The sequence below is a fragment of the Ammospiza nelsoni genome, chromosome 9 (assembly GCF_027579445.1).
Source record: "Ammospiza nelsoni isolate bAmmNel1 chromosome 9, bAmmNel1.pri, whole genome shotgun sequence".
NCBI classification, from domain to species: Eukaryota; Metazoa; Chordata; class Aves; order Passeriformes; family Passerellidae; genus Ammospiza; species Ammospiza nelsoni.
This window is the reverse complement of record NC_080641.1, coordinates 35,389,356-35,415,141: the sequence shown is the minus strand read 5'-3', so window position 1 is coordinate 35,415,141 and position 25,786 is coordinate 35,389,356. Positions and strand designations below refer to the sequence as shown.

At 51.2% G+C, this 25,786-nt stretch overlaps 1 protein-coding gene across 1 annotated transcript in view; it reads left to right on the top strand.

Annotated features, from left to right (window-relative positions):
* The window catches only part of WLS (Wnt ligand secretion mediator), a 29,550-nt gene extending 6,505 nt beyond the window's left edge, over nucleotides 1-23,045 (top strand). The window contains exons 2-12 of the mRNA XM_059478151.1: nucleotides 4,706-4,978; nucleotides 10,126-10,250; nucleotides 10,658-10,819; nucleotides 11,554-11,690; nucleotides 12,038-12,206; nucleotides 12,365-12,462; nucleotides 12,977-13,040; nucleotides 13,475-13,618; nucleotides 14,804-14,887; nucleotides 16,355-16,508; nucleotides 20,916-23,045. Coding sequence (XP_059334134.1) covers nucleotides 4,706-4,978; nucleotides 10,126-10,250; nucleotides 10,658-10,819; nucleotides 11,554-11,690; nucleotides 12,038-12,206; nucleotides 12,365-12,462; nucleotides 12,977-13,040; nucleotides 13,475-13,618; nucleotides 14,804-14,887; nucleotides 16,355-16,508; nucleotides 20,916-21,025 — 1,520 coding nt within the window. The 3' untranslated portion in view covers nucleotides 21,026-23,045. The remainder of the gene's footprint in view (nucleotides 1-4,705; nucleotides 4,979-10,125; nucleotides 10,251-10,657; nucleotides 10,820-11,553; nucleotides 11,691-12,037; nucleotides 12,207-12,364; nucleotides 12,463-12,976; nucleotides 13,041-13,474; nucleotides 13,619-14,803; nucleotides 14,888-16,354; nucleotides 16,509-20,915) is intronic.
* The last annotated feature ends 2,741 nt before the right edge of the window (nucleotides 23,046-25,786 follow it).

Below are 25,786 nucleotides of genomic sequence, written 5' to 3'. Positions count from 1 at the left end.
ATTTCTGCATTTAGGGAGCTCTACTCATGCTCACCTCATTTGTATTCGTTGCTGCTGTTGAATATGGATGTGAATCATGCAGATCATTCATTCAGTTCTCCCTGCAAGTTGTGCCTCGTGAGATTTCCCTGCTGTGTGGCTTGCCTGGGGCTGAGGGAATAATTCCTTATCTCTGTTCCCCAGGAGCCCTTTGGCTGCTTATCAGGGAGCTGGGAATCCCCTGCTCCCTCAGTTCTAAGGGCTGTGGGCACAGATGCTCCTGTAGCTCCTTGGGATCTGATTTATTGGGAAAAACCTTCAGTTTGTGCTGCTCTGAAGAGGCTTTTCTGGTAGCAAGGCTGCAAAAGGAGCACTGAAAAAGAAACCTTGAGGAAAAACACAACCCCTGGGACATGAGAGTACCCAGCAATATGTGACTGGATTGTCAAGTCTCAGAATCCCAGGATGGTTTGGGTTGGGTGGACCTTCAATCCCATTTTTATCCCACCCCCGCCATGGCAGGGACACTTCCACTGTCTCAGGCTGCTCCCAGCCTGTCCCTGTTCCAGAGATCCTTTGTGGGGCAGCCACAAAGTTTCTGTTCTGATCCAGCAAACTTGGCTTTGATGGTTTGCACAGGTTCATTTTTATGGTCTGAAAAAAAAAGGACAGAGAATCCTGTAGTACTGATAAAATACCTCTGAAACAACAGAAATATGGGTGTTCAGCTGCAACAGGATATCTGGAAACTCCCACTGTAAATCAGGATGGAATTGGTGCCCCGGGGCTTTAAAGGATTTTGGTCTGGATAAAGCCTGAACTCAAATATAAGAATGAAAAACCTTTCCCAAGGGGAGTGGGCTTCCAGTAGGCAGTGGAGTTATTTAAATATACAATTATTCTGCATATAAAAGCTGCTTCAATGTTCCAAAAAGCTTTGTGAAATAAGAACTATCAAGGAAGTAGTAATTAAAAGACTCTGTGTCACTCAAATTTATTAAACTGGTGCCATCGAGGTCCAGGAAGAGGGAGGCAGAAAAAAAATCACGCTGCAATAAGCACATATTTATAATCCTGAGTGCATGCATGGTGTTATCCAGGTTGTGGCTGTTCCAGTTGGAAAAGCTGGGTCTGTCCATGATAAATTAGCTTGTTTATTCCTACCCTGCAGTCGCTTAGGGTAATGAAGCAGAAGCCCTTTGTGCGTGCTCGCTGGGAAGTGCTGGCTGGCTCCGGAGGGGGTAATTGAGTAGAAATGCAGAATGCTCCCGGTGCCGGGAGAAGTTAAATCCCCCCGAGGTCAGGGGGATTCAGCCTTTAATCAGTGTGGACACAATGCAATTGAGAGTTTCCAAAGGGCTTGTTTATGGTGCTGGAGCAAGGGTCGGTGGTTAATGCAGTGCTGGAGGTGCTGGGATGAGAAGGTGCAGGATGTGATTGCCAAGGTGAGCTGAGAGGGAGTGGGAATCCTGGAGCCTGAGGGCAGGAGGAAGGAGGTGTTTGAGGCTCCATCACAGGAGCTTTTTGAAGATCTGCTGGATTTATTGAAATTAAAATACTGAGTGATGGTGGCTCTTACCCACACCTAGGTGTGTGTCATATATCCCCCAAAAAATGCTAAAAAATTGAGCTCACTTGTCTCAGTAATTTTTTTTCCCTAAAGCTTTAAGTCTAAATCCAGAGAAGCAGTGTGGCTTTCTTTCTTTGAGGACTAGCTCCTGGGGGAAGCCCCTTGGACCTTGTTTTCTGCTGTCCTGGTGGGATCAGGCCCTGAGCACCCTGCCCTGACCTCCTGGCTGAATGGAAAGGATGAAATTCTGTGCAGGATTGTTTCAGTCAGTGAGACACAGCTGAGGTGGCCCTGGCAGTCCAGGGGAAGCCCTCCCTGGGCAGTGGTGGCCACACTGGTGAAGGTGTCCAGCTTTCCAAGTATTTGCTGGCTAAAACCGTCACAGGGAGCAGCAGGATCTGCTCTGCCCCTGTAATTTGGGATTTCTGCAGTGAGCTGGGCACTTTTGCAGGCCCAGCTGGAGGAGATGCAGAGGCAGAAGTCTAGAGAAATTTAGATAAGTAGATATTGGGAAGGAATTGTTCCTTGTGAGGGTGGGCAGGCCCTGGATCCCAGCCAGGCTGGACGCTGGGGCTGGGAGCACCCTGGGATAGTGGGAGGTGTCCCTGCCATGGCAGGGCTTTGGAATGAGACAAACTTTAAGGTCTCTTTCACTCTGCGATGCTGTGGCGCAGCTGGCAGCTCCAGCACCTCCTGCCCATGGCTTTTGGCGCTTGGCACCGCTGGTGTCCAGCCCCCTGGCACGAGGGCTCTCTGCCCCATGGCTGCTCCAGGACTCCTGGCTGGAGGCTCCTGGCTGGGCTGGCTCCCAGAGAGCTGCACTCACTCCCCTGGCTCCTGCCCAGCCTCCTCTGGGAGCTCTGCTCCCCTCCTGCTCCAAGCGGGACCTGCATTCCTGCACTCTCATGGCAGCGAGCAGCACGAGGCTGCTGCACTGTGCTGTGCGCACAGAGCTGTTCAATCGCTCCATTATTTACAGGCTGACGGAGATCCTGGGATCCGTGGGGCTGCTGCAGCCCCCGGGCTGGGGGCAGAGGGGCTGGGGCAGCCCTTGGCACCGCAGCACAGCCCAAATCCCTGGGTGAGAGCTTTGTTTTGCATAGCACTTTGTAATGCTCTTGGCTGAGTTGGCTGCAGCTCCACAAAGCATTTTTTTTCCACTTGGTTCAACGCTCACTTGGATTGAGTGGGCCAGGAGCCAGATCAGTAATGGAAGCCAAGTGCCGGCGTTTGTTTGGTGCGCGATTCCCGACGAGGAATATGTATAGTAATTGTCTCGTGCTCCTCAAAGCTGTAACTTTGGCAGAGGGGAGGCTGCAGGGAGCGTGCCAAGTGTTTAAAATCATAATCAGGCAGTGATGAAAACATGTATTTATGGCTATAATGAGTTGCATCAAAGCAAGAAACGTTCGGCTTCTCTGTAGAGGGAACGCTGTCTCTTAATTCAGAAATGCCTTCGAAATCACCCAGAATGTGTCAGAGTTAAAGAGCTCAGAGATCTCGGCTGAAATGCCTGGCTTACTTCACAGCAATATTCCTGATACTCCCTTCCAGCTGCAGCTCTAGCTGTGGTTACTGGGCTCTGCATGGAGGCACGGCAGAGGAATCAGCATTTATTGCAGTGTTTTATGCACTGTGGGCTCGTCATGAGAGTTCTGTAACCCTGGACTTGCAGCTTCATTTGTGTTTGTTTGTGGAGTGCTTTGTTTTATTCTACTTTGCTGTTTCTTGATGCAGTATTTAGGGTGGATATTGTGAAAAGTTCTTCCCCAGAGGGTGCTGGCACTGCCCAGATCCCCAGGGAATGGGCACGGCCCTGAGGCTGCCAGAGCAGCTCCAGGGGGGTTTGGATAGCTCTGCCAGGGATGCTCAGCGTGGGATTTGGGGTGTCTGTGCAGGGCCAGGGGCTGGGTGAATGATCCTTGTGAGTTGCAGTTCAGGATATATCCTGATTCTGATGTCAATAACTTGTTTGGTTTTGGGGTTGTCTGAGTGTTGTGTGATTCCTGCATATAGCAAGGGTTTGGAATGCAGCAGTGCATCAATTCATCCCAGGAGCTGGGATCCATCGGGGAGTTCTCCTGAATCCTTTCAGTGGGAAAAGCCCTCCAAGATCAGCATGTCCAACCATTAACCCACCTGCTCACACCAGTCCCCTGGAGCCCACCCTTATCCCAGCATCCCTGTGCCTCTGGAGCTGGAAGAAACTCAATGCTGTGAAAAAATGGAAAAAATGCAGTTGATAAACATTTGGCTTTTGAGTAACTTCCTCCTGCCTGGCGTTGAGTCACCGCTGCCTGCCCGTGGGAAGCCGTGTGGATGTCACCCTGTGCCGAGGTGGCACGCTGGCCAAGGTGCTCCACAGGGCTCCTGGCTGCCATCCCAAACGGCTCCAGAGCTGCTGGGATGATCCTGCTGTGCCCAAATTACAAGGGAGCCAGGGCTGAATCATCTGGGTGTAGCAGTGTGGGGCTGGGGGCAGCCAGGAGCCCTGGCTGGGAGGTGAAGCTCACTCTGGGGTTGTTTTCCTCCTTGGAATATTGGGAGTTTGTAGGGTGGTGTTACTGCTGCTGGAGGTTTTGGGGGGCTGTGATCTGTAGGGGAAGTCCTGGCTCATCAGAATGAGGATGGTGACAACATGAAAACAACCTTCTGCAGAGTCTCACTTCCCATGCCACTCATTACTCTGGAGGAAAATCTTCCTGCCCAAGGAGATGTGTGGCCTTGCATGGTGCAAATCCCCGTGGTAAATCTTCCTGCCCTTCAGGACCACGAGGTTTGGAATTAGTTTATCCATCCAGGTTTCTCTGGGCACATGCTTTCTGTGTGGATTTGCTTGGGTGAGCACAGGGAAAGGAAAAGAGTTCAGTAAATCAGGCTGATTTTGTGTGACCGAGGTATCTGAGACTGAACCAGCAGATCCCAGCTCTTCAATTAATCCTAATTTGATCCCACTACAAAGTCAGTAATACATCTGTGGATGTAATAAACTTAATTACTTGACTGTGAGATCAAAGAGCTGTGAAGGAGCAGCACTGGGTGCATTTGCTTTAAATGGCCTTCAAAGAGGCGAGCGGGGAGCTGCGGGTTTGGGTGGGGAAGCCGCTGCATCAGATGTCTGCAGATGCTACAAGCGTGGTTCTCTTGCATTGCCAGCCCCCAGCCCCACGACAGCTGTTCCCTACATGTCAGTGAAGTGCATTGACGTGAGGAAGAACCACCACAAAGCCAAGTGGCTGATGCCCTGGGGACCCAACCACTGCAAGAAGCTGAAGGACTTCGACGAGGCCGTGAGCCGGCAGATCGAGGCCAACGACATCGTGTTCGCCGTGCACATCCCGCTGCCCAGCAAGGAGATGAGCCCCTGGTTCCAGTTCATGCTCTTCATCATGCAGCTGGACATCGCCTTCAAGATGGACAACGACCTCAGTAAGTGCCTGGCACAGGGAGCTTGGCTCTCATTGCCCAGAGGGCCTCCCCTAAAGGGGTTTTTACCTCGTGTGTGAGTTGTGTTGGTGCCACACAGTGAGGTGGTGCTGCAGCACTTCCTGAATCTGGGAATTGGTGATCCTGAAATGGTTTGGGTTGGGAGGGACCTCAAAGTCCACCCAGTACCACCCCTGCCATGGCAGGGACACCTTCCACTGTCCCAGGCTGCTCCAACCCAGCCTTGGGCACTGCCAGGGATCCAGGGGCAGCCCCTGCTGCTCTGGGCACCTGTGCCAGGGCCTGCCCACCCTCCCAGCCAGGAATACCTTCCCAATATCTAACTTTAATTCCTCTTCTCTCCATTTGAAGCTATTACATAAATACTAAGTAAATATATAGCACCCTCCCTGACACACACAAAACACACAACTCCCCCCCAAAGTCAGAAATAATCCTGCACTAAAACCTGCAAAATTATGTTGGGAGCAGCAAGGGCAAGACTGCTCTGGCCCTCCCTGGAAGGGAAGCTGTCCATGTGTTTGCATGTTTTAAAGTGTTTGGGGAAATCCCTCTCTAACTATAAGGCACAGTGAATAAACAATTTGCTTTCCAGACTGGTTGGGCTGGCTGTGTGGAGCTGCTGCCCTGGCTCCAGCTTGTCTGTGGGGCTGGCTCCATGCTCAGGGATCTGTGGGGTGGAATCAGTTCAGGGAGTTGATTTGGGTTAGGAGCATTTTTAGCCATCTTTGTGTCCTTGACCCCTTCCTGCTCAGCTTGGAACTGTTCCTCCAGCAATTTATCCCAAAATCCCAGACTGGTTTGGGTTGGGAAGAACCTCAGAGCTCCAGTCCCACCCCGTGCCTTGGGCAGGGGCACCTTCCACTATGCCAGGCTTCTCCAGCCCTGTCTCACCTTCAGCACCTGTAGAGATGGAGCAGGGATGATTTAACACATTATCATTAAGATAAGTCAGAAATGAGATTGTAGAAAGCTTTCACCTGTGTTCTTATCCCTGTAATTATCTCTGAAATACAGAGAGAGCAGCTCTGTGCCTTTATTAAGGCCTCACCTCCTTCCACTTGGACAGATGATTGCGTTAGGGAAACAGCTCTTTATTCCAAGGACTTTCAAGCTGAACCACCGTGCTGGAGTCAGGAGCTGGCCGAGCCCTTGGAGCAGGCTGCAATGCTGACCCAGCCTCTGGCAGCATTTCTGCTGCGAGAGCAGAGCCTTTGCTTGGGCTTTGAGCCCTTCAGTGACTGAATCCTGCACAGGTGGGGGGCTTCTTTGAGATCTCAAAGCAGAACAGCTCATCTAGGGCTGCCCCCTAGGTAATAAAAAGGAGGTTTGGGGATTGTCCAACACTTTGTACCAAGCTGCAAGCAGGTGTAAATTAAGTGTAGAGTCTCAGGAAGAAGTAGCACATTTCTCGCTTGCTAGATTGTGTTGTAACAGCTCTTACAGAAATAAACAACAGACTTGTTAAGCTGAATTAATTGCACCTGTGTGTCTGCCCCTGCTGTTAAATGAAATGATCAGGTGATTGGGCTCAGCTCCTCGAAAGGGACAGCAATAAGGATGTGAAATAACCTCAGTTCTTCCTCTAAAGCAACAATTCAATTTCTTCCCTCTGGGGCTCTGAGCCCTCCAGGCCTCCTCTTGCTGTGGCTGATGCCAGCAGGGGCTGGTGCCAAACCAGGGCCACTCCTGGAAGGCACCACAGCTGCTGAGGCCTCTGCTCACTGTCCTGAAAACTGTCTGGGAGCTGCCTCAGATCATCCAGGAAAGCAGCACTGCTGGGAGCTGCACAGCATTTATCCTCCTGAGGAAGCTGCTGCCTGGGGCACATCCTGCTCCTCTGCAGGGTCTGAAGGTGCTGAGCACAGTCCTGGGCTCTGCCAGCTCCCCTTGGCCTTCACCAGGGAGGTTTCTGAGCCACTTCAAGCTGTCTCCTGCTTTTTTCCTCCAAGGCCATGGTTGTCCTCTTCCCCTGCAATTCCTAAGCAAGGCCAAGGCACAGAGTAAACCTGCATTTGGTTTTTTCAGGGTGCTGGGTGCCAAAACCCTCCTGGGCCAGGGGCAGCTGGGCTGTGCCTCTTGGGAAATGTTGGTGACTCATGGGTGACTCCTCATCCTCAGAGAGCTGGAGTCAGACCTGTGTCAGCTCTCCCCATCCAGCCAGAAAGGGTTTTTCAGGGACACAGGGGAAGGGCAGCCCTGGTAAGGTGCCCTGAGAGAGCTGGCAGGGGCTGAGCCTCCTGGAATACCCCATGGGATCTCACCTTTCAGAGGAGCAGCCAGCCCTGATCACCTCACCTTGGGAACTCCCCTGGGCTTTCAGTGGTTTTGAAACAGAGTTTTTTTGGAATGCAGATGTTTAGAAGCTGAGTTTATCCTTCCCAGAAAGCTGGGAGAGAATCAGGCTGTTCCTCTGAGGAAGAGGCAATTTCTATTTCTGTGCTGTCCCTTTCCTTTCTTGATGCATTGTGCACTCAATTATTAAAACCCCTTCCCAGAACTGGGAAAGGAGGGGGGCAGAGGAAGGAGATGGAGTTTCTTTGCAGCTGGAGAGCAACTGTGTACAGCGAGAGGGCAGAGTGCTGCAGCCTCCTTTGCTAATTCATCCAGCCTTGGGCTTTTTGGTAGGTTTTGTAATTTTAGGGAGCTGCTGAAGCATGGAAGTGTAATGGAAATAATTCCAGCTTTTCTGCTTGCCTGCCATAGGCTTCTGCCCAGCCAGCTGTGTTAGTGTGCAGCTGGCACAGAGCCCCCTCCTGAAACTGCTCCACTCTTTTTAGGCCATTGTAATGTGAGTGAAGATATCCTGGGCAAGTATTGTCCTATAAAGTGATTCATGGAGAAGATCCTGGGCAGTGAAATGCCAGTGGGAAAAATGACACTGGTGGTGTTTGGAGCATGAGCAGGGAGTCCCTCACTGGGGGAGTCACAGAGCTCAGGGCTGGAAAACCTCCAGGAGAGTGTCTTGTCCTCATTTGGGTTGGCAAGACCTCAAAGCCCATTCAGTGCCACCCCTGCTATGGCAGGGACACCTTCCACTGTCCCAGGCTGCTCCAGCCTGGCCTTGGGCACTGCCAGGGATCCAGGGGCAGCCACAGCCACCCTGTGCCAGGGCCTGCCCACCCTCCCAGGGAAGGATTTATCCCTGATAAATCTGGTCCTGCTCCCTCTCAGTTTAATGCTGTGCAGGAAAAGGACACCCTCCTCTCCCCAGAAAATTGTCTATTCACCATCTGATTAATGGGAATAAGGCACGAATCTCCTTAAGGTTTGGTTCTCTGTCACTGTCCTCGTTTGTTGCTCAGGCACAATGGGAGTTGCTGATGGAAGGCTGGCGTAGGATTCTCATGGAATCATTTAGGTTGGAAAAGACCTCTTAGATGGAGTCCAACCACTAACACAGCTCTGCCATCAGTCTGCTGTGCTGAAATATACGGATATATGGATATATCTGTATTTTATGTTGACAGCCCTGAAGGGTCTTTGCACAAAACTCATTTCCAAGGGGAGGTGCCACCCCAGCAGAGAGACTGATGGAATTCCAGAGGGAGCCTCTAATCCATTGGCCTGGAAAGGCACGCAGCAGTTCATCTTCTGCCTTCTGGTTTTCATACTCCATGGCAGCAGCAACATTTGGACTGCAAAGCTGAAATACTGAAAGCTGTTTTTCTTGGATTAAATCCCAAGCATTCCAGTTGGTTTTATGGCTTCTGAAATGGAGTTCATGGTTCTTTTTAGCCTAGCCAAGTTCAACCTTATGTTCCCATTTATCTGTTTTGCTGGTCTCCTAAACAGCGGATCTGAGATGGCAAATTCGTGTTTCATGGAAACCCAACTGCTGGCAGCTCTGGAAAGGGACTGCATGTGGATGTGGATGGTGCAGATCACGTGCACCAGAAAATGCTCAGAAAAATCCTGAGGTGTCCACATCAGATGCACAACCCAGCCACCTCTGAAGGGCGTAAAAATAGAACTGCCAACCACAGATCCCATCCACACCCCTTCCCATCCGGTGGGATGAGTGTGCCACCACCTATTTCCAACAAAAATATAGCTGAAAAGATGGCTTCTGGGGCCATTTCCCAGTGCTCCTCCATGGCAGATGGTTCTGGGGCCATCTCCCAGTGCTTCTCCATGGCAGATGGTTCTGGGGCCATCTCCCAGTGCTTCTCCATGGCAGATGGTTCTGGGGCCATCTCCCAGTGCTTCTCCAAGGTGGATGGTTCTGGGGCCATCTCCCAGTGCTCCTCCATGGCAGATGGTTCTGGGGCCATCTCCCAGTGCTTCTCCAAGGTGGATGGTTCTGGGGCCATCTCCCAGTGCTTCTCCAAGGTGGATGGTTCTGGGGCCATCTCCCAACACTTCTCCAATCTGGATGGTTCTGGAGCTTTTCCAGCAGCTGTGGCTGTTAAGGATTTGGTGCCCTACAAAAGGAGGCTGGGCTGTAACATGCACACGCTCATTTTGGAGCGTGTTCCTCGTTCAGAGCCTTCCCTGGGATCTGTGCCTGGTAAACAGGAGGATTTTCCAGCTGGTGGAGCTGGTACAGACTTGCCTCAAGTTTTTAAACGTGCGGATGCTCCTTGGCAGCCTCAGCTGCTGCTCCAGTGCACGAACTCACTCAGTTATGGTTCCTCAGTGAGCCTGTTCCAGCCTGAACGAGCCTGATCCAGCCTCAGGCCCGCTGGCAGTGCCCTGCCAGGAGCACCTTTCCAAGCAGCTGTATCCCAGCCTGTCACTGTGCACACGTCCGGGAGGGGACGAGCTGCTGGTCCCACAGGATGTGTGACCTTGCCAGGCCATGACTCCACGTGTGTCACTGGCGTGCGAGCTGGGCCATCTGCAGAGGCAGGAACAAGTCAGGGCAGGTGTGGAGGAGCAGGGGAGGGCTCTGAAATGTTCTGTAGGTGAGGAAGGGAGAGCTCCAAACCCTTCTGTAGAGCGACTGAAGCTAAACAAGGCACATAGAAAACATCAACACTGTTATGTGTGGCGGGTTCTGAGTTTTTCCTGGCTAGGCCAGTGTAGCTCAGCTTCAGTTCATTAATTATCTTCCTAAAGGAACTTTGTGTCGTGTTTTTTAATTACTCTGGGAACCTTCTGAGCCTCCTGTCTCCGTGCTGTTGCAGAGGAAAACGCAGAGATCACCCTGGATGTGTCGCTGGCCTATCGTGATGACATGTTCGATGACTGGGAGGAAATAGCACATGCCATAGAGATCAGGAAGCTGAAGTGCACCTTTAGCTCTCCAAAAGTAAGGAATTTGAATGACACTGGTGGTGGGGATGAGTGAGAATTGTCCTCTTCCAATCACAGAACCACAGAATCGCCCTTTCCATGAAAAAATTTTCCCCAATATCCAACCCAAACCTCCCCTGGCACACCCTGAGACCATTTTCTCTTTGTCCTGTCACTTTTTTTGGGAGACATGGCCAATCCCCACCTGGCTCCCACCTCCTGTTAAGGGGGCTGTACGGGGTTCATCTAGGAAGGCTCCCATTGAAGTCTGAGGTCAAACCTTACCTGCTCAGTGACCCACACAATCGAGAACACGAGGAGAGGTGTCCCTCACACACAGGCTCCCAGTGCTCCCAGCTGGAGGGCTGTGTGCCGTGCTGGCCCCGGGGCTGAGGGCCGTGCTTGTGCTGCTGCCCTTTGCAGACGGTGGAGTCCGAGGGCCGTCACTACGACTGCGACTTCCTGCCCTTCATGGAGATCGGCAGCGTGGCACACAAGTACTACCTCATCAACATCCGCCTGCCCGTCAACGACAGGAAGGGCATCAACGTGGGCATCGGCGAGATCAAGGACATCCGCCTCGTGGTGAGCGTCCTGCCCTCCCCTGGCACCCAGCCTCTGTGCCAGGCTGCCCCAGCTCCTGCCCCAGCTCCTCTGCCTCCAGGGGCACTGTCCTGCTCCCTGGGAATGCTCTGCTCTTCTCAGGAGCCTTCCCCAAGCCTCCTCCTCCTCCCAAGGCTCCGAGCTCGCTGTGTCCTCTGCTTCCCACCGCAGTCTGCCTGCAATGCAGAGTCCTTCCTACAGACAGGAGCTGAGGAGGGTTCAGAGGGGGCCTGGTCTGCCTGCAGTTGGCTGTGGCCATGTGTGGGAAGGCTGTCAGTGATCCTTGCCCTCGAGGCTGGGTGAGCAGGGATGCTTTTCCCAGCTGGAGCCCTCCTACCACGGCTGCGGTGGCTGCAGACAGCGGTGGGAGGACGCGTGGCTGGAGAAACACGTTAATGAGCCAATGCTCTTCCCACCAGGGGTGATTTGGCTCCGTGAGGCTCTGGTTACTTGTCTGGGAGTGATTCTGCCAGCTTTTTCCATGCTGTGTCACAGTTCCCCCTCTCCCTCGCCATGGAAGCTGTGTCTGCTGGCATTTGTTCTCAGACGTTCTGGAACCTGCCCAGGTGGCCTGGGGGCTCAGTGGGCCCCTGTTCTCTGTCCATCATTGGCCAAAGCATCATTGGGATGCACTCCCACATGTGTGCCTCTCCTGACACTCCATGAGGAGAAGCACAGGGTGATGATGTCAAACCCTGTACCCTGCTTTTCCTCAGGGCATCCACCAAAACGGGGGCTTCACCAAGGTGTGGTTTGCCATGAAGACCTTCCTGACGCCCAGCATTCTGATCATCATGGTGTGGTACTGGAGGAGGATCACGCTGATGACACGTGCCCCCGTCCTGCTGGAGAAGTGAGTAGGAACCTGTGGTGGCCCAGGGGACCCACTGAGGTGGTCATTGCTCCCAGGCAGAGCCCATGGTTGGCAGATAGGAATTGTCTCTTCTCCATCCCCTCCCTCCACCCAGGCACCCTGGGAGCTGGAGACCTCCACAGCTTCTCTTTTCTTTCCTGTTAAACCCCTGGAGAAAAAGGAGCTGCTCTGAGGAGCTCAGTCCTGTGGGGTTTGGTGGCAGGAGGTGACACTTCCCAAAAAGTGCTGGCTTTCCTTCTGTTGCTCTCCACACACAAAAGCTTTGGCTTTTGGGGCTCTGTCCTTCCCTCACACACTGGACAGAGATGGTGTTTGTGCCTCTCCAGGGTCATCTTTGCTCTGGGAATTTCCATGACGTTCATTAACATCCCTGTGGAGTGGTTTTCCATTGGATTTGACTGGACTTGGATGCTGCTCTTTGGAGACATTCGACAGGGCATCTTCTATGCCATGCTGCTCTCGTTTTGGATCATCTTCTGTGGGGAGCACATGATGGTGGGTACCACCCCCATGGGAACGTGGTTTCCAGCCCCACTTCCAGGAAAACCTGGCAGCTGATGGTTGGAAATGATGTTGGGGGAACTTGGACCAGTTGAGGGGATTTCAGGCTAACTTGCTTTTCCTTTTTCTCCTCCTTCCCACCTGGTGCCCAGGACCAGAACGAGCGGAACCGGCTCTCGGGCTACTGGAAGCAGGTTGGACCCATCGCTGTGGGTTCCTTCTGCCTCTTCATCTTTGACATGTGTGAGAGGTGGGTGCAGCTGCACTGCCCAGGCCCGGCCACCCCAGAGCAGGGAAGGCTCCTGGCCCCCTCCTGCAGCAGGGACCAGCTGGGTCCCCATGGCTGGGTGCACAGCCCCATCTCCCAGAGCCAGGGGAGGCTCCTGGAGTGCTCCCAGCTGTGCTGGCCATGGAAACCATTCCCACCTCACCTTCTCCTCACCCACATGGCAAAGCAGCACTGCTGGCTTTTCCTCTGCAGAGCCTTGGGAAAAGGTTCTTCCCCCAGAGGGTGCTGCCACTGCACAGATCCCCAGGGAATGGGCACGGCCCCAAGGCTGCCAGAGCTCCAGGAGCGCTGGGACAATGCCCTCAGCCACAGGCTGGGATTGCTGGGGTGTCTGTGCAGGGCAGGAGCTGGATCAGTGATTCCTGTGGGTCCTTCCAGCTCAGGATGTTCCCTGATTCAGTGATTGCCAGGCTGCATTGTGGGCAAGGGGCCCTCTGAGCTCTCTGACAGTTGGTGTTTTCTCTCCTCTCTGCAGGGGAGTGCAGCTCAAGAACCCCTTCTACAGCATCTGGACCACCGAGGTGGGCACGGAGCTGGCTGTATCCTTTCCCTGCTTGTGGGATATATGTGGGAGAGGGAGGTTCTCCCTCCTGCCAGGTCCCTGGGAGCTGTGGGCAAACTCCCTGCTTTTGGGGGGCAGGGGCTGGCCAGGCACTGCAGGAGATCACTGGGGAGCTGGATATGGGTAGTGTTTTCTAGGATTTCCTGTTAGTTTGTACCATTTTCCCTGGGTAATGTTTTCTAGGATTTCCTGTTAGTTTGTACCATTTTCCCCGGGTAATGTTTTCTAGGATTTCCTTTAGTTTGTACCATTTTCCCTGGGTAATGTTTTCTAGGATTTCCTGTTAGTTTGTACCATTTTCCCCGGGTAATGTTTTCTAGGATTTCCTTTAGTTTGTACCATTTTCCCCGGGTAATGTTTTCTAAGATTTCCTTTAGTTTGTACCATTTTCCCTTAACTTCCTCTGCACAGATGGCCTTTATTATAGTCGCAGGGATCTGCCTGTGCCTCTATTTTCTCTTCCTGTGTTTTATGGTCTTCCAAGTGTTCAGAAACATCAGTGGGAAGCAGTCGAGCCTCCCTGCCATGAGCAAGGCTCGCCGCCTTCACTATGAGGTAAGGGTCCTCCTTGGGACACAGATTCCTTGTTTTTAAAAGACATTTTGGACTCACAGTCTGTTCTGAGACCCCCTTTATCCATAATATCCTCATACTTCCATTTCTCCTCCTTTGGTATAAATTTCTCCTCATGGTATAAATTTGGATTTTTGGGGTCATCATTTCCTTTTGAAGTTGCTGGAGGGTCAAAGCACAACACATTCCCACCATCATGCCCATTTTTAGCCCATGATTTTGTAGTTTCCTGTCCTACCTGATTTGCCTGCTGCCAAACCTGAGTGCTTAACCTGCTTCTGCAGGGATGCAAATATTTATCCCCAAAGCCATTCTGTTTAATTATGGTCACTTCTTCTTTAAACAAGTCGTTATCATCCATCAAGAATGCACATCAAAAATTCAGAAAACTGGACTTGAAAGAATTTGAAGCAGATACTCAGTGTTTTTCCCTCTAGCAGGAGGCACAGACATCTGGGGAGCAGGGATCTGGTGTGGAAGAGTTAAATTAATAGTCCTTTGTTGTCGTGGTGTGGCAGGGTAATTACGCAGACACTGACATTTCCACCTAAATTCCAGAACCAGGTTAAAAAAACCCACGCACTCACCCAAAACCAGAAGAATTTGTAAGTAAGAATGTAGAACCAGTGAAAGCAGGGGCGGTGGGCAGTGGGATTGCCAGCCAAGGAGTTTGTCTCAGAATCTCCATTCTGTGCTAGCCAGCCAGGTTTTCCAGACACTGGAATCGCTGCAGCTCCCTCCCAGCCGGGCTGGGGTGAGGATGAGTGTGGTGAGAGCCCGAGCCCACTCTGGGGCGCCGACCCCAGCTGGTGTTTGTTTTACAAGGGCCGTGAGCTGTCGGGCCATGCCCCCTGCAGCCCGGCGTGCCACCTCTTCCCCTGAATTAACTGCTGCTCAATCAGCCACTGGGCACATGTCATGGAAAGGCAGCGCTGTCCAGACGTGCCCACCCCGCGCGGAGCTTCCGGCAGACGTGTGGGGAGCGGAGGATATGGGCTGTGCTGAGCACGGCACACGAGTGGGTGGAGGTTGTTTTGCTTTGGGGTTTCGTGGGTTGGACCCTTGTTTTATTTTTTATTTTTTATCCTCGTGTCTTGTCTATCCTAAAACCCAAAATGGGTTTTGTGGATTCTGTTAATGTGACCAGTGACATTTCTCTCTAAACAGGGGCTGATTTTTAGGTTCAAGTTCATGATGCTCATCACCCTGGCCTGTGCAGCCATGACCGTCATCTTCTTCATCGTGAGCCAGGTGAGGGGTGGCTCTGGGCTCCTGGCAGAGCCTCAGCGCCGCTTCCCGGCCGCTCCCGACGCCGCGCGTCGCTGGTCAGACTGGACTGGCCTGTTCTGGGCACGTTTGATAACAAGTTGCTTTTGAAGAAGTTGTGTTGGTTTATTTGAAGCTCTGCCATGCAGTTGCTGAGGCTGGAGCCGGCACAAAGGCCCCTGGCTCCCGGGGAGCATTGGGGCCGCGCCGTGCGGAAATCGGCCAACGGGCTTTAGTCATTTCTGAGAACTCAGCAAAAGGAAAATGTTCTGTTCACGCGGAAACACTGGGGTGGCTTTGGGTGCCCATGGAGATGTGACAGCATCCAACCTTCCCTGGGCTGACTGCAGCCTGCTGTGCCCAGCAGGAGCTGTACCTGTTTGTCCTGAGCTCCCATATCACCTCTGTATGGATGAGCTTTTACCGCTGCTGGAATCATGGAATCACAGACTGGCTTGGGCTGGAAGGGACCCTAAAGCCCATCTCATGGGCAGGGACACCTCTCACTGTCCCAGGCTGCTCCTCGTCCCATCCAACCTAGCCCCGGGCACTGCCAGGGATCCAGGGGCAGCCACAGCTGCTCTGGGCACCCTGTGCCAGGGCCTGCCCACCCTCCCAGGGAACAATTCCTTTCAATCTCCCATCCATCCCTGCTCTCTGGCAGTGGAAGCCATTCCCTGTGTCCTGTCCCTCCAGTCCCTCTCCAGCTCTCCTTGAGCCCTTTTAGGCCCTGGAAGGGCTCTGAGCTCTCCTTGCATCTTTTGCTTCTCCAGGTGAGCACCCCCAGCTCTCCCAGCCTGGCTCCATGGCAGAGGGGCTCCAGCCTCAGAGCATCTCCATGGATCTCTTTTTAAGCTACTGTAGTTTTCTTCTTGGCCTTTATGCTGTTCTTTAACAGAAAGCAACACTGCAGCCTGAGCAGTCTGTGTACCTTCAAGGAATATAAATATTCATGATATTTTCATGGATGTTGACAGGCCTCAGTGTGTGGCAGGTTGGTGCTGTCAGCCTGGCCCCTCCTCAGCCAGCTGTGCTCAGCACATCAGTTCCCCCATTACTCACGCTGGTTTTCCTGCTATAAAAGGTCTATTTTTAGCAGGTGGATGTTCAGGGATGTCAGTGGTGTCCCCAGGTAGTGCCCTTTGTGTGTCAGTCTGTGCTGAGCACATGCTTGTGGCAGGGCTATCGCAGAGCGCAGCGGTTCGGTCACAGTAAATGAGACTTCAGAGCTGAAGGAGTCCTGAGGGATTCACTTTGTCAGGGGCATTTTGTCCCTGCAGACCGAGCCTGAAGAGGAGAATCCCAGCCTGACTTCTGCCTCACTGAACCTTTTACACTCCATTTCCTCTATCCTGTTGAATTGATGCTGTTCTCACTGATGTACTCCAAGGCCGTGTCTTTATGGACTTTGCTCTTCCTGATGGCCTGTCCGTGTCTGTTTTCCCTGGACAGGTGACAGAAGGCCACTGGAAGTGGGGGGACATCACGATCCAGGTGAACAGTGCCTTCTTCACCGGCATCTACGGGATGTGGAATCTCTACGTGTTCGCCCTCATGTTCCTGTATGCGCCATCCCACAAGAACTATGGCGAAGACCAGTCCAATGGTAAATGTCCCCAAATGACCTGAGGGCTCTCGAGGGGACAAAGGGGTACAAATCAGGGTGTGCCTTCTGTGCCTTTTTTTTGGTCTGTGGAGGAATGGCTGGAGGAAAAGGGCCATGGATCCGTGGAAATGTTGTACAAGCAAAGCCCATGTTAACTTAGCATACATGTTCACTTAGCAGCTTAGCGTGAGTGAGCCATACCTAGCATAACCAGGCCACACGCCAGGATAGGAAGATGCTGCATCCTGCCTGCTGACAAGGTCGACAGGGCAAGGACAGCGATGAGAATAGAAACCATAAAGTATGCATAACCACAAAGTAGGAGGAATATGTAAACGTAATCTCTTGCTTTAAACCAATACGTTCACGACGTGTATAAGCAATTAAACCAATAAACTAACAACAAGTATGCATAATTACTGGAAAACAATATAAAACTACCGGCGTAGTCAAAATAAACCGAAGCTTGCTTTACCAATCATATTGATTGATTGCTTGGCTTCCCTCACTACCCTCAATGGTGACCCCGACGTGATCAAGAACCAGGACACCCTATCTTCTGATCCTGACTTCAATGGTGGCGAGACATCAGCAGAGCACTGGTAGGCAGCGACCGGGGGGCAGAAGATCGGCGAACGCTGGCGTGGGATGCCCGATCCGTGCCTGGACTGACCTGAGCAGAGGAGTCCGCTGTCCGACTGGGCTACCCAAGAGAAAAGGCTGCACTAACACCATTGACAGGGACAGGTGCCAGCCGGCTAAAATGGAGAGTGAGGTAGCCCTTGATTTTTTTACACACTTCTTAGAAAACCAGGTAGAAAAGGATATTGACCTTAAGAGATTTAGCAGGGTTAATTGCTTTTGGCAAGGTGTGAGGTTGTTTTACCAACCCAGGGACTTTATTTGAGTGGCAGAAATGCAAGGATGTATTATGGGATTTGGTTATAGATGAGAACAAAACTGGTAAGAAACTGATGAAGCTGTGGCAAGCAGTAATTAACTGCTTACAAAAGTATCACGCTGAGAAAAAGATAGCGGCTGTAGCGTCAGCTCATTTGGAAGGCAAACCTGCAGAAGCAGGGAAGTTCCAGTTGGGAATCGATTATGTGTCTACTCCCCCAACAGAGTGCTCGGTGCCGGTGAAAACCCGGCAGGAAATTGAGTCAGTGGAGCCAAGTGCCCCACTGCTTCAGGAGGAAGTGGTTGAATTAAAGGCAGGGGTAGAGTCAGAGAAAGTTGCTCCATCACTCAAGGAGGAACATAAGGAGGAGAATGGGAGTAATGAGTTAACGGAGAGTGAGGAGGAGGAACTAGGCAGAGCAGCTGTAAGTGATCATGATTGGAATGCCAAAGTCTCTTGTAAAAGGAGAGGGAGGAAAAAGGAAAAGATACAGAATGTAGATAGAGAGTCTGCGAATAGAGTTTCGCGGATAGATTGACAAGCGATTTCAAAGGAAGCGATAGATCATCAGGATAGTTACATTGCTGGGGATGCTACTGTGGAAGAAATGCTAGACAGAATGAGTCGGGTGCCAGCAGGCCCGCAAGCTATGTTAGTGGAGGCAGTAAAAGAGTTAGGGAAAGATTTGGTGCAAGCTCAACAGCAAGCCTTTGCCGCTCTTGTCCCACTGTGAGTGGCAGGACTTCAGAACAATACCACTACCTGTTGGGAACTCTTTTCAGACTGTAGAAGTATCCACAGTGGTTTGGACCTTGAAGCAGTGGCCAACGATAAGCTGAATGTGGTAATGGACTCACTACATGTGGCTGGGTTTGTTCAGAGAATTGAAAATGCACGCGTTAAGGAAATACAACATTTCCAGCTTTTTGAACTGTTACGCCAATTGCAGGCAGCAATAGCCCAAAGAGGGGAAGCATATGCAGTATTGCACATCAGGAGCCACAAATGGACTGAGGGACTGGACGAAGGCAACGCTCGTGCAGATCGGTTGGTTTTGTTGATGGTACCAGTGAGTGAGTTTGCAAAAACTCAAGAAGCCCATGCCACATTTCATCAGAATGCCCAAGGACTGCACAAACAGTTCAGCATCACTATGGAAGAAGCCAGAGGGATAATAAAAACATGTCTCACCTGCAGCCATCATGGACTAGGCCTCAGCATTGGGGTTAATCCTCAGGGTTTAGGCCCAGATGAGATTTGGCAAATGGACGTTACACAGGTCCCTGAGTTTGGGAGGCTAAAGTATGTGCATGTCACAGTGGACACCTACAGTCGGTTCCTATGAGTGACTGCACAAGCAGGAGAGAAGGCCTCTCATGTAACTCACCATTTGAGCAGCTGTTTTGCTATAATGGGTGCTCCAAAGCAGATTAAGACAGACAAGGGCCCAGCCTACAGCAGTGAACGAATGAGAAAGTGTTGCCAGCAATGAGGAATCCAACACTGCACAGGAGTTCCCCACTCTCCCAACAGGCCAATGGTGGAGGACTGGGAGAGGATCAGCCTCTGCTAATTGGTGCAAAGTTTTGGAATTCCAATGAACCCCTTGGGAGCAGAAGCCTTTACAATTGCCCAAGGATTGAATGTCACCAGCCTAGAGCCACAAGAGCTAGACATCCTGGGGTCTATACCATTGTCTATTTTTTGGGCATTATTCTGCAAGCCCAGATTTGCTTACAATACCACGGTTTATTGCAACAACTAGACAGAGCCTTTACCAGCAAAACAAGGTGTAGCAAAAATGCTACCTCCTGGGGTTTTCCTTATCTGTGAAGATAGAGCCTGGCCTGCAGTGCCTCAGAAGGCTCTGGCAGGACCGTGTTATTTCAGCAAACTAACATTATTTGCCCCTAGCATCCACCAGATGCTTAACATCAGTCACAAGTCCCAGTGCTCAAGACGTAGTATACATCAGTTAAACTCTGAATGCAGAGATGATGTACAATTATGGGAACCACCATCAATTATATTGGCATCACTTTTCACACCAGGAGTAGCCTCTGCACGGGCCCTCACGCTATTGAGTTGGTTAGCGTGTTGGACAGGAAAACAAGTCAACATCACATCCGCAGTGTTAGATGAACTCACTACTGATGTAGACAGCATGCACCATGCAGTGTTACAAAATAGGGCTGCCACAGATTTTTTTATTGCTAGTGCAAGGACACGGTTGTGAAGACTTTGAAGGCATGCGTTGTTTCAATCTATCAGACCACAGCGTTTCAATCCATAAACAGCTCCAATGGCTAAAAGAGCATACGCAGAAGCTCATGGTAAATGACAATCCATTTGATAGTTGGCTGTCTTCTGTTTTTGGAAGTTTATCTCCCTGGTTCGTATCCCTTATAACAGAAGGACTACGCTGGTTAGGAACAGTGCTTGCGAGCATAATAGTTATTAGAATTGCCTATTCTTGTATTATGAAAAATGTAACACAATTAACCAATAGGGCTTTGCTTGTACAAAAAGAAAAAGGGGGAATTGTGGAAGAATGGCTGGAGGAAAAGGGCCATGGATCCGTGGAAATGTTGTACAAGCAAGGCCCATGTTAACTTAGCATACGTGTTCACTTAGCAGCTTAGCGTGAGTGAGCCATACCTAGCATAACCAGGCCACACGCCAGGATAGGAAGATGCTGCATCCTGCCTGCTGACAAGGTCGACAGGGCAAGGACAGTGACGAGAATAGAAACCATAAAGTATGCATAACCACAAAGTAGGAGGAATATGTAAATGTAATCTCTTGCTTTAAACCAATAAACTCAGGACATGTATAAGCAGTTAAACCAATAAACTAACGACAAGTATGCATAGTTACTGGAAAACAATATAAAAGTACTGGTGTACTCAAAATAAACCAAAGCTTGCTTTACCAATCATATTAATTGATTGCTTGGCTTCCCTCACTGCCCTCATTGGTCCAAGTGCACACTCAGCGCCTTGAAAAGCTTTGCAAATGATGGTTTGGGTTTCCAAGCAGGCATTTGAATTAATGGCTGGGTTATACAGGTCTGACTTTTAGCCAAGGCTAGCTGGAACCTTCAGGGTGGTTTCTGTGCCTTTTAGCATTGCCCAGATGGAACTGTGCAGCTCAGATGGAGGGATGAGGAGTGGAGAAAATAGACCCTCCTGTCAGGGGAGGAGAGCCGGATGGTTCTGCCTGAGCCTCCTTTTCTCCAGGCTGAGCCCCCTTCCCAGCTCCCTCAGCCACTCCTGGTGCTCCAGCCCCTTCCCCAGCTCCATTCCCTTCTCTGGACGTGCTACGGCCCCTCAATGTGTTTGTTGTGCTTCCATTTAAATAGCTGTAAATAAAACAATTTATAGGAAAGTTGCTGGTCCGTGGCTTAGGCAGCTGAGCGGCTGGAGGGAATAAAGTGGATCTTTTCCTTTGGAATAGTCCCATATTGTATTGTGAGACTGCACTGACAGAACCCCTTTGTTTCTCAGGTGACCTGGGGGTGAACAGCGGGGAGGAGCTGCAGCTCACCACCACCATCACCCACGTGGACGGGCCCACGGAGGTGTACAAGCTGGCTCGGAAGGAGGCTCAGGAGTGACACGGAGGTGCCTCAGCAGGGACCGGCCTGGCGTGGGGAGCAGAGGACACACGAGTCCCTCTGGCTGGAGACCCCTCCGGCCACATCCGCTCCTCAAGCACCCCGTCCCTGGTGCATCCACAGGGCAGCGACAGCGAGCAGAACATTTGTAACTCTTTACTATGGTGTAGTTATTCCTGGGGGGAGGGCTGTGTATATTGTGTTACACTCGGGCACGTAAAACCCTGCTGGAAGGGCACTGAGGTTGCAAAGTCGCAGGTGTGGATGTGGGGCCGGGGCAGAGCTGCCGTGGGGCTGGTTTCATTTTGCTGGGTGTGCTGGTGCACAAAGCTGCTGCAGGGAGCTCAGCTAGGAGCATGTGCTCACTACTCTGGGTTTGCTCCTGTGTGCAGCTTACACAAGGTGTCGGTTGTGGGGGGGAGCCTTGCTGTAAAAGCCTTTAATTCCACTGCCGTGGCTGTACCGACCCTTATCTGAGTCTTTGGGGCAGCCACCCTCTGTGGCTGGATGAAGCACAGCTGGGAGAGGAGTAGGCTGTTAGTAAGGCTTTAGTAGAAGCAGCGACTGCTTTCTCAGCAGGTTTTGCAGCTGTTTGCTGGATACAGAGAATGGCCAGCCTGGATGCTGAGTTGCAGGAGAACAGAGCACTCCTGAACCAAGTTCCCAGCTGGCTGATCCCACAGCCAGCTCCTCCCTGTTCTCAGTCCCTTTGGCTCCCCCGTGCTTTTGTAGCTTCCTCCACCTTCCCTTTTGTTACAGTGCATCCCTGGGAGCTGGGCAGTCTCGCTCTGTGCGCTGGCAGGCTGGGGCAGAGCTGGATTCTTCCAGGGATTAAGGACTTGAAAGGATCTGCTGGTCATGCACTAATGTGGATCTTTGCTTTCCCAGAGCAGACACAGGCACCGGGCTCGCTCAGCCCCGTGCTGGGAGGCCTTTGGCAAAGAGAGGGGAGTGGGAACTGATCCGGGCTGGAGGCTGGAGCTGAACCCTGCTGGGCCCAGTTCAGAGAAGTGAACGGTGGGGAAGGGTCTGTGCCGCTCAGGGCACACCTTCCATGGCCTGGAGCATCCAGAGAGCAGGCAGGAGCAAACGTCTCTGCTAACTGCTGGTAACATGTAACTCACCCTCCCAGTTCCGGCCCTACGAGATAACAATCTGCTGCTGCTGTGCGTTGCTGAAGCATTATAGGGCAGGCAGAGAGGAGAAACTCATTCCTGTCATCCCAGGTACCATCACGATTCCCGGTACCATAACAATTCCCACCCCAGAATTTATCCATTTACCCTCATCCATTTATTAAAGCTCAATACTATGAAAAAAGAGAGGGTGGCACCACAAGATCACCTTGCGTGGGTTTGATTGCTGGGCACCATCACATGGGGCTCCTCCAGTCAGGAGGTGTTACACCAGGCAGACCCCTCTGCCAAAGGCCTGCTCCCTGAGTATTCATTGCCTCTCCTACGGGATTTTCTTACAGCAATTCTGCTTGTTGTGTTTGCCCTCCCCGGGATGCCCAGCTTCCCCTGCCCCTGGAGGCCAAGCAGTGTTCCTACTGTAGTAGCTACTCCGTTAGAAGTGAATTAAATCAACGCACATCCCTGCAACCCCGGAACGTTCCCAGCTGAACACTCGACTTTGCAACTTTGCCATCCCTTTTCCCTTGGGTTCTTACGTGATATTTATGTTGTTCCCATAGCTGTGTCCTGGGTTCTTTTCCAGCTTAGACTATAGCATTGCGTTTTGTAAAGGCTGCCCACGAATGGGGAGCTGCAGCTTTCAAACCAAATTCTGTGTCAAACACTAACAGTTTGTTTACGGGGCGCGTGTGCGTGCGTGTGTGGGTTTTTTATTTCTTCATTCCTCAACCCAACTCCTATGTCTTGGAAATAGTCCCTGGGTCTTATTAAAATATATCCTTTTTTTTTGTTCTTTAGGTTGAGTTCAGTTTTTACAGAATGCTTTAAGCAACCTGGAAAACATGTAGTTTTGTTAATTTAAATAAAATATACAATATTGTGGATTTGTTGTTGGAATTTCTCCTCATCTCCAATCTCCTCTGGCAGTGGGAAGCCATTTCCCCTTGTCCTGTCCTTCCAGACCCGCATCCAAAGTCCCTCTCCAGCTCTCCTGGAGCCCCTTTAATCATAATTAAGGGGCTCTTAAGGTCTCCCCAGAGCTTTCTCTTACCCAGGCTGAACAACCCTGCAGGGTTTTCTCTCCTGTCCCTGCCTGCCAGCCCTGGAGTTGTCACAGCTGTGCTGTGACCTTTGTGTGTTGGCCATCACCCCACTGCAGCGTTGATTTGGGCAGCACCCTCCATCTGCTGCCATATTTCAAGGTGCTGCTGCCCACTGCTTGGAGCCTGCTCTCCCCATGTTGCCTTGCTGTCTGTAATCCAGGGAAAATAAATTTTTAAAAAGTGTTGGTGTCTTCTCCCAGGGAACAAGTGACAGGACAACAGGAAACAGCCTCAGGTTGTGCCAGGGGAAGTTTAGATTGGATATTTGGGAAAATTTTTTCATGGAAAGAGTTGTCCAGCCCTGACACAGCTGCCCAGGGCAGGGGTGGAGTCCCCATCCCTGGAGAGATTTGAAGGGCGTGTGGATGTGGCACTTGGAGACACAGGGCAGTGGTGGCCTTGGCAGTGCTGGGGGAATGACTGGACTCAGTGGTCAAGAGGGCTTTTCCAACCGAAATAATGCCATAATTCTTTGACTTGCACTCAGGGAGTAGTGGAAAATTTGATGAAAACAGACGAAGTTCAGCATGAAGAGCCTGAAGGCCCGGGTGTGAGCTTTAGGCAGAGCCCGTGGCTCCGTTCCCGCTGCAGCCTGTGCTGGCTCCAGCCAGCCACAGGCAGTGCAGCTCTTTGGGACCTAAGGAGTGTCAAAAGAGGGAATAAACGAGATTTCAGCGCCTATGGCACCGCCACCTCCGTGGCAGGGCTCTGCTGCCACCTGCTGCCACCAGACCCCGGCTCCGGCTGGACTGAGCGATCCCTCGGCAGAGAAATGTGGGAATTTGGGGATGTCAGAGAGCCACAATTGCCTGCACGGTGCTGCTCGGGGTCCGGGCTGTCCTGGAGCTTGGTGTGTCCGGTGGCTGTGCAGGGACACAATGAGAACAGGCAGGCATGGGAAAAGCCACCTGAGCCTGCCAGCACTGAGCAGAGGCAGCTGCCGGGGTTTAAACAACTTCCAGCAGCCCCAAACAATTTGTACATTGTGGGACACTGAAAGGCGTCCCCTGTCCCACCCCAAACCCTGCAGCCCAAAGCTGTTTCTGGGATTTTGTCAGGACGGTGGTGAAGGATGGAGTGCACTGCTGGGAACAGAACGGCAGGAGATGGAGCTGCAGGAGAGGAGCTCCAGTTCTGGTTATAATGACAGTCACCTGCTCTTGACAACAGGACAGCGTCAGAGCACTTTTTGGGGTAAAATAAGCAATGAGCAGCGACAGATTTATTTCTGGAAGGCTTTGATCTGTGGTGGGCACATGGACGTGTCACGGGTCTGCTTCCCACTTAGCACCTGACACCACACTGTGCAAGAGCTCCCAGAGTTCTTCCCTTGTCACAGCCTATTATAGGAAATCAATCCCAGCTTCAGGCTTTAGATCTGGAGGTTTAAATAAAACACCTCTTAGAAAGAACCATTGGAAAGCTTGGAAAATGGGATAACTGAGCAAAAGTGGCTAGCACAGAGAGCGAATTAGCTACTCATTTCTAGCCAGCATTTCATTGTGGCTAATAAATACCTCATAAACACCAGAAATGAAGGTTTAGAAACACCCCATAAACACCAGAAATGACGGTTTGTAAATCTGCTCTGAAAATCCCCAATAATGATGGGATTCAGGCAAAGTGAATGGCTTGCAGGTTGAGCCTTGCCACGGGCAAGTCATCCTGCCTGGAGAGACAGGAACCGTAAAAGCAGATGTAAGATGAACAGGAATTTTTACAGCAAAAGGAAGGTGAAGGATGATCCCTGACCCCCACTAATGTTGATTAGTGGACTTTCACAGTTCTGCTTTATTCTCCTATTTTCATTATTATCATAATTAATTCAGACAGGACCTTTCAAAGCATCTCATTACAAATGGGCACCTGGTTTTAGAGAGGCCATTTCTTTTTTAAGGTCTCAGGTTAGTTCCCCTTGCATGGGGATGGATTTGGTCCAAGTTCTATCCCAGGTATTTTGGCCTCATGTCAAGACTGAAACTCCTCTGAGGTTTTCTTTTGTGTCAGACAAAAAAACTCCACTGCATTATGAAATAGATCTACTTTTTGTTGTTCTGGGATAGAAGCATAACAAGGCTGATAGAATTGGATTTATAATAAGAGAATACCACAGCGTTAGGAATGCAACAAGGATCAGAGAAATAAGAAATGATAACCCGGAAAACCACAAATGGTTTGAGAAGAATGAGCTTGGGGAAGGACTGGGAAGTTTTCCTCCACAAGTGCTGATTTCAGCACAGTTACTGAGTTGTTTTTATGAATTTCTTCCTCATCTTGGGAGTTCTGCCAGATGTCCTTGTGGTCCATAAATCCTGCATTCCCTGTGCCCACTATCAATGGTTCATCCTTCTTCCCAAGCTTTGTTCAACTCCCCCAGGTCTGAGAGCAGAGAAACATGTCCTAACCTTAACAACTCTACCAACAATTCAGTTATTTTTTTAATACATGGCCATCACTTAGAGCTTGTTGGCCGTTGTTTCACAGATTCAATCTCACTTTTTGTCGATTAGGCTTGCAAGTAT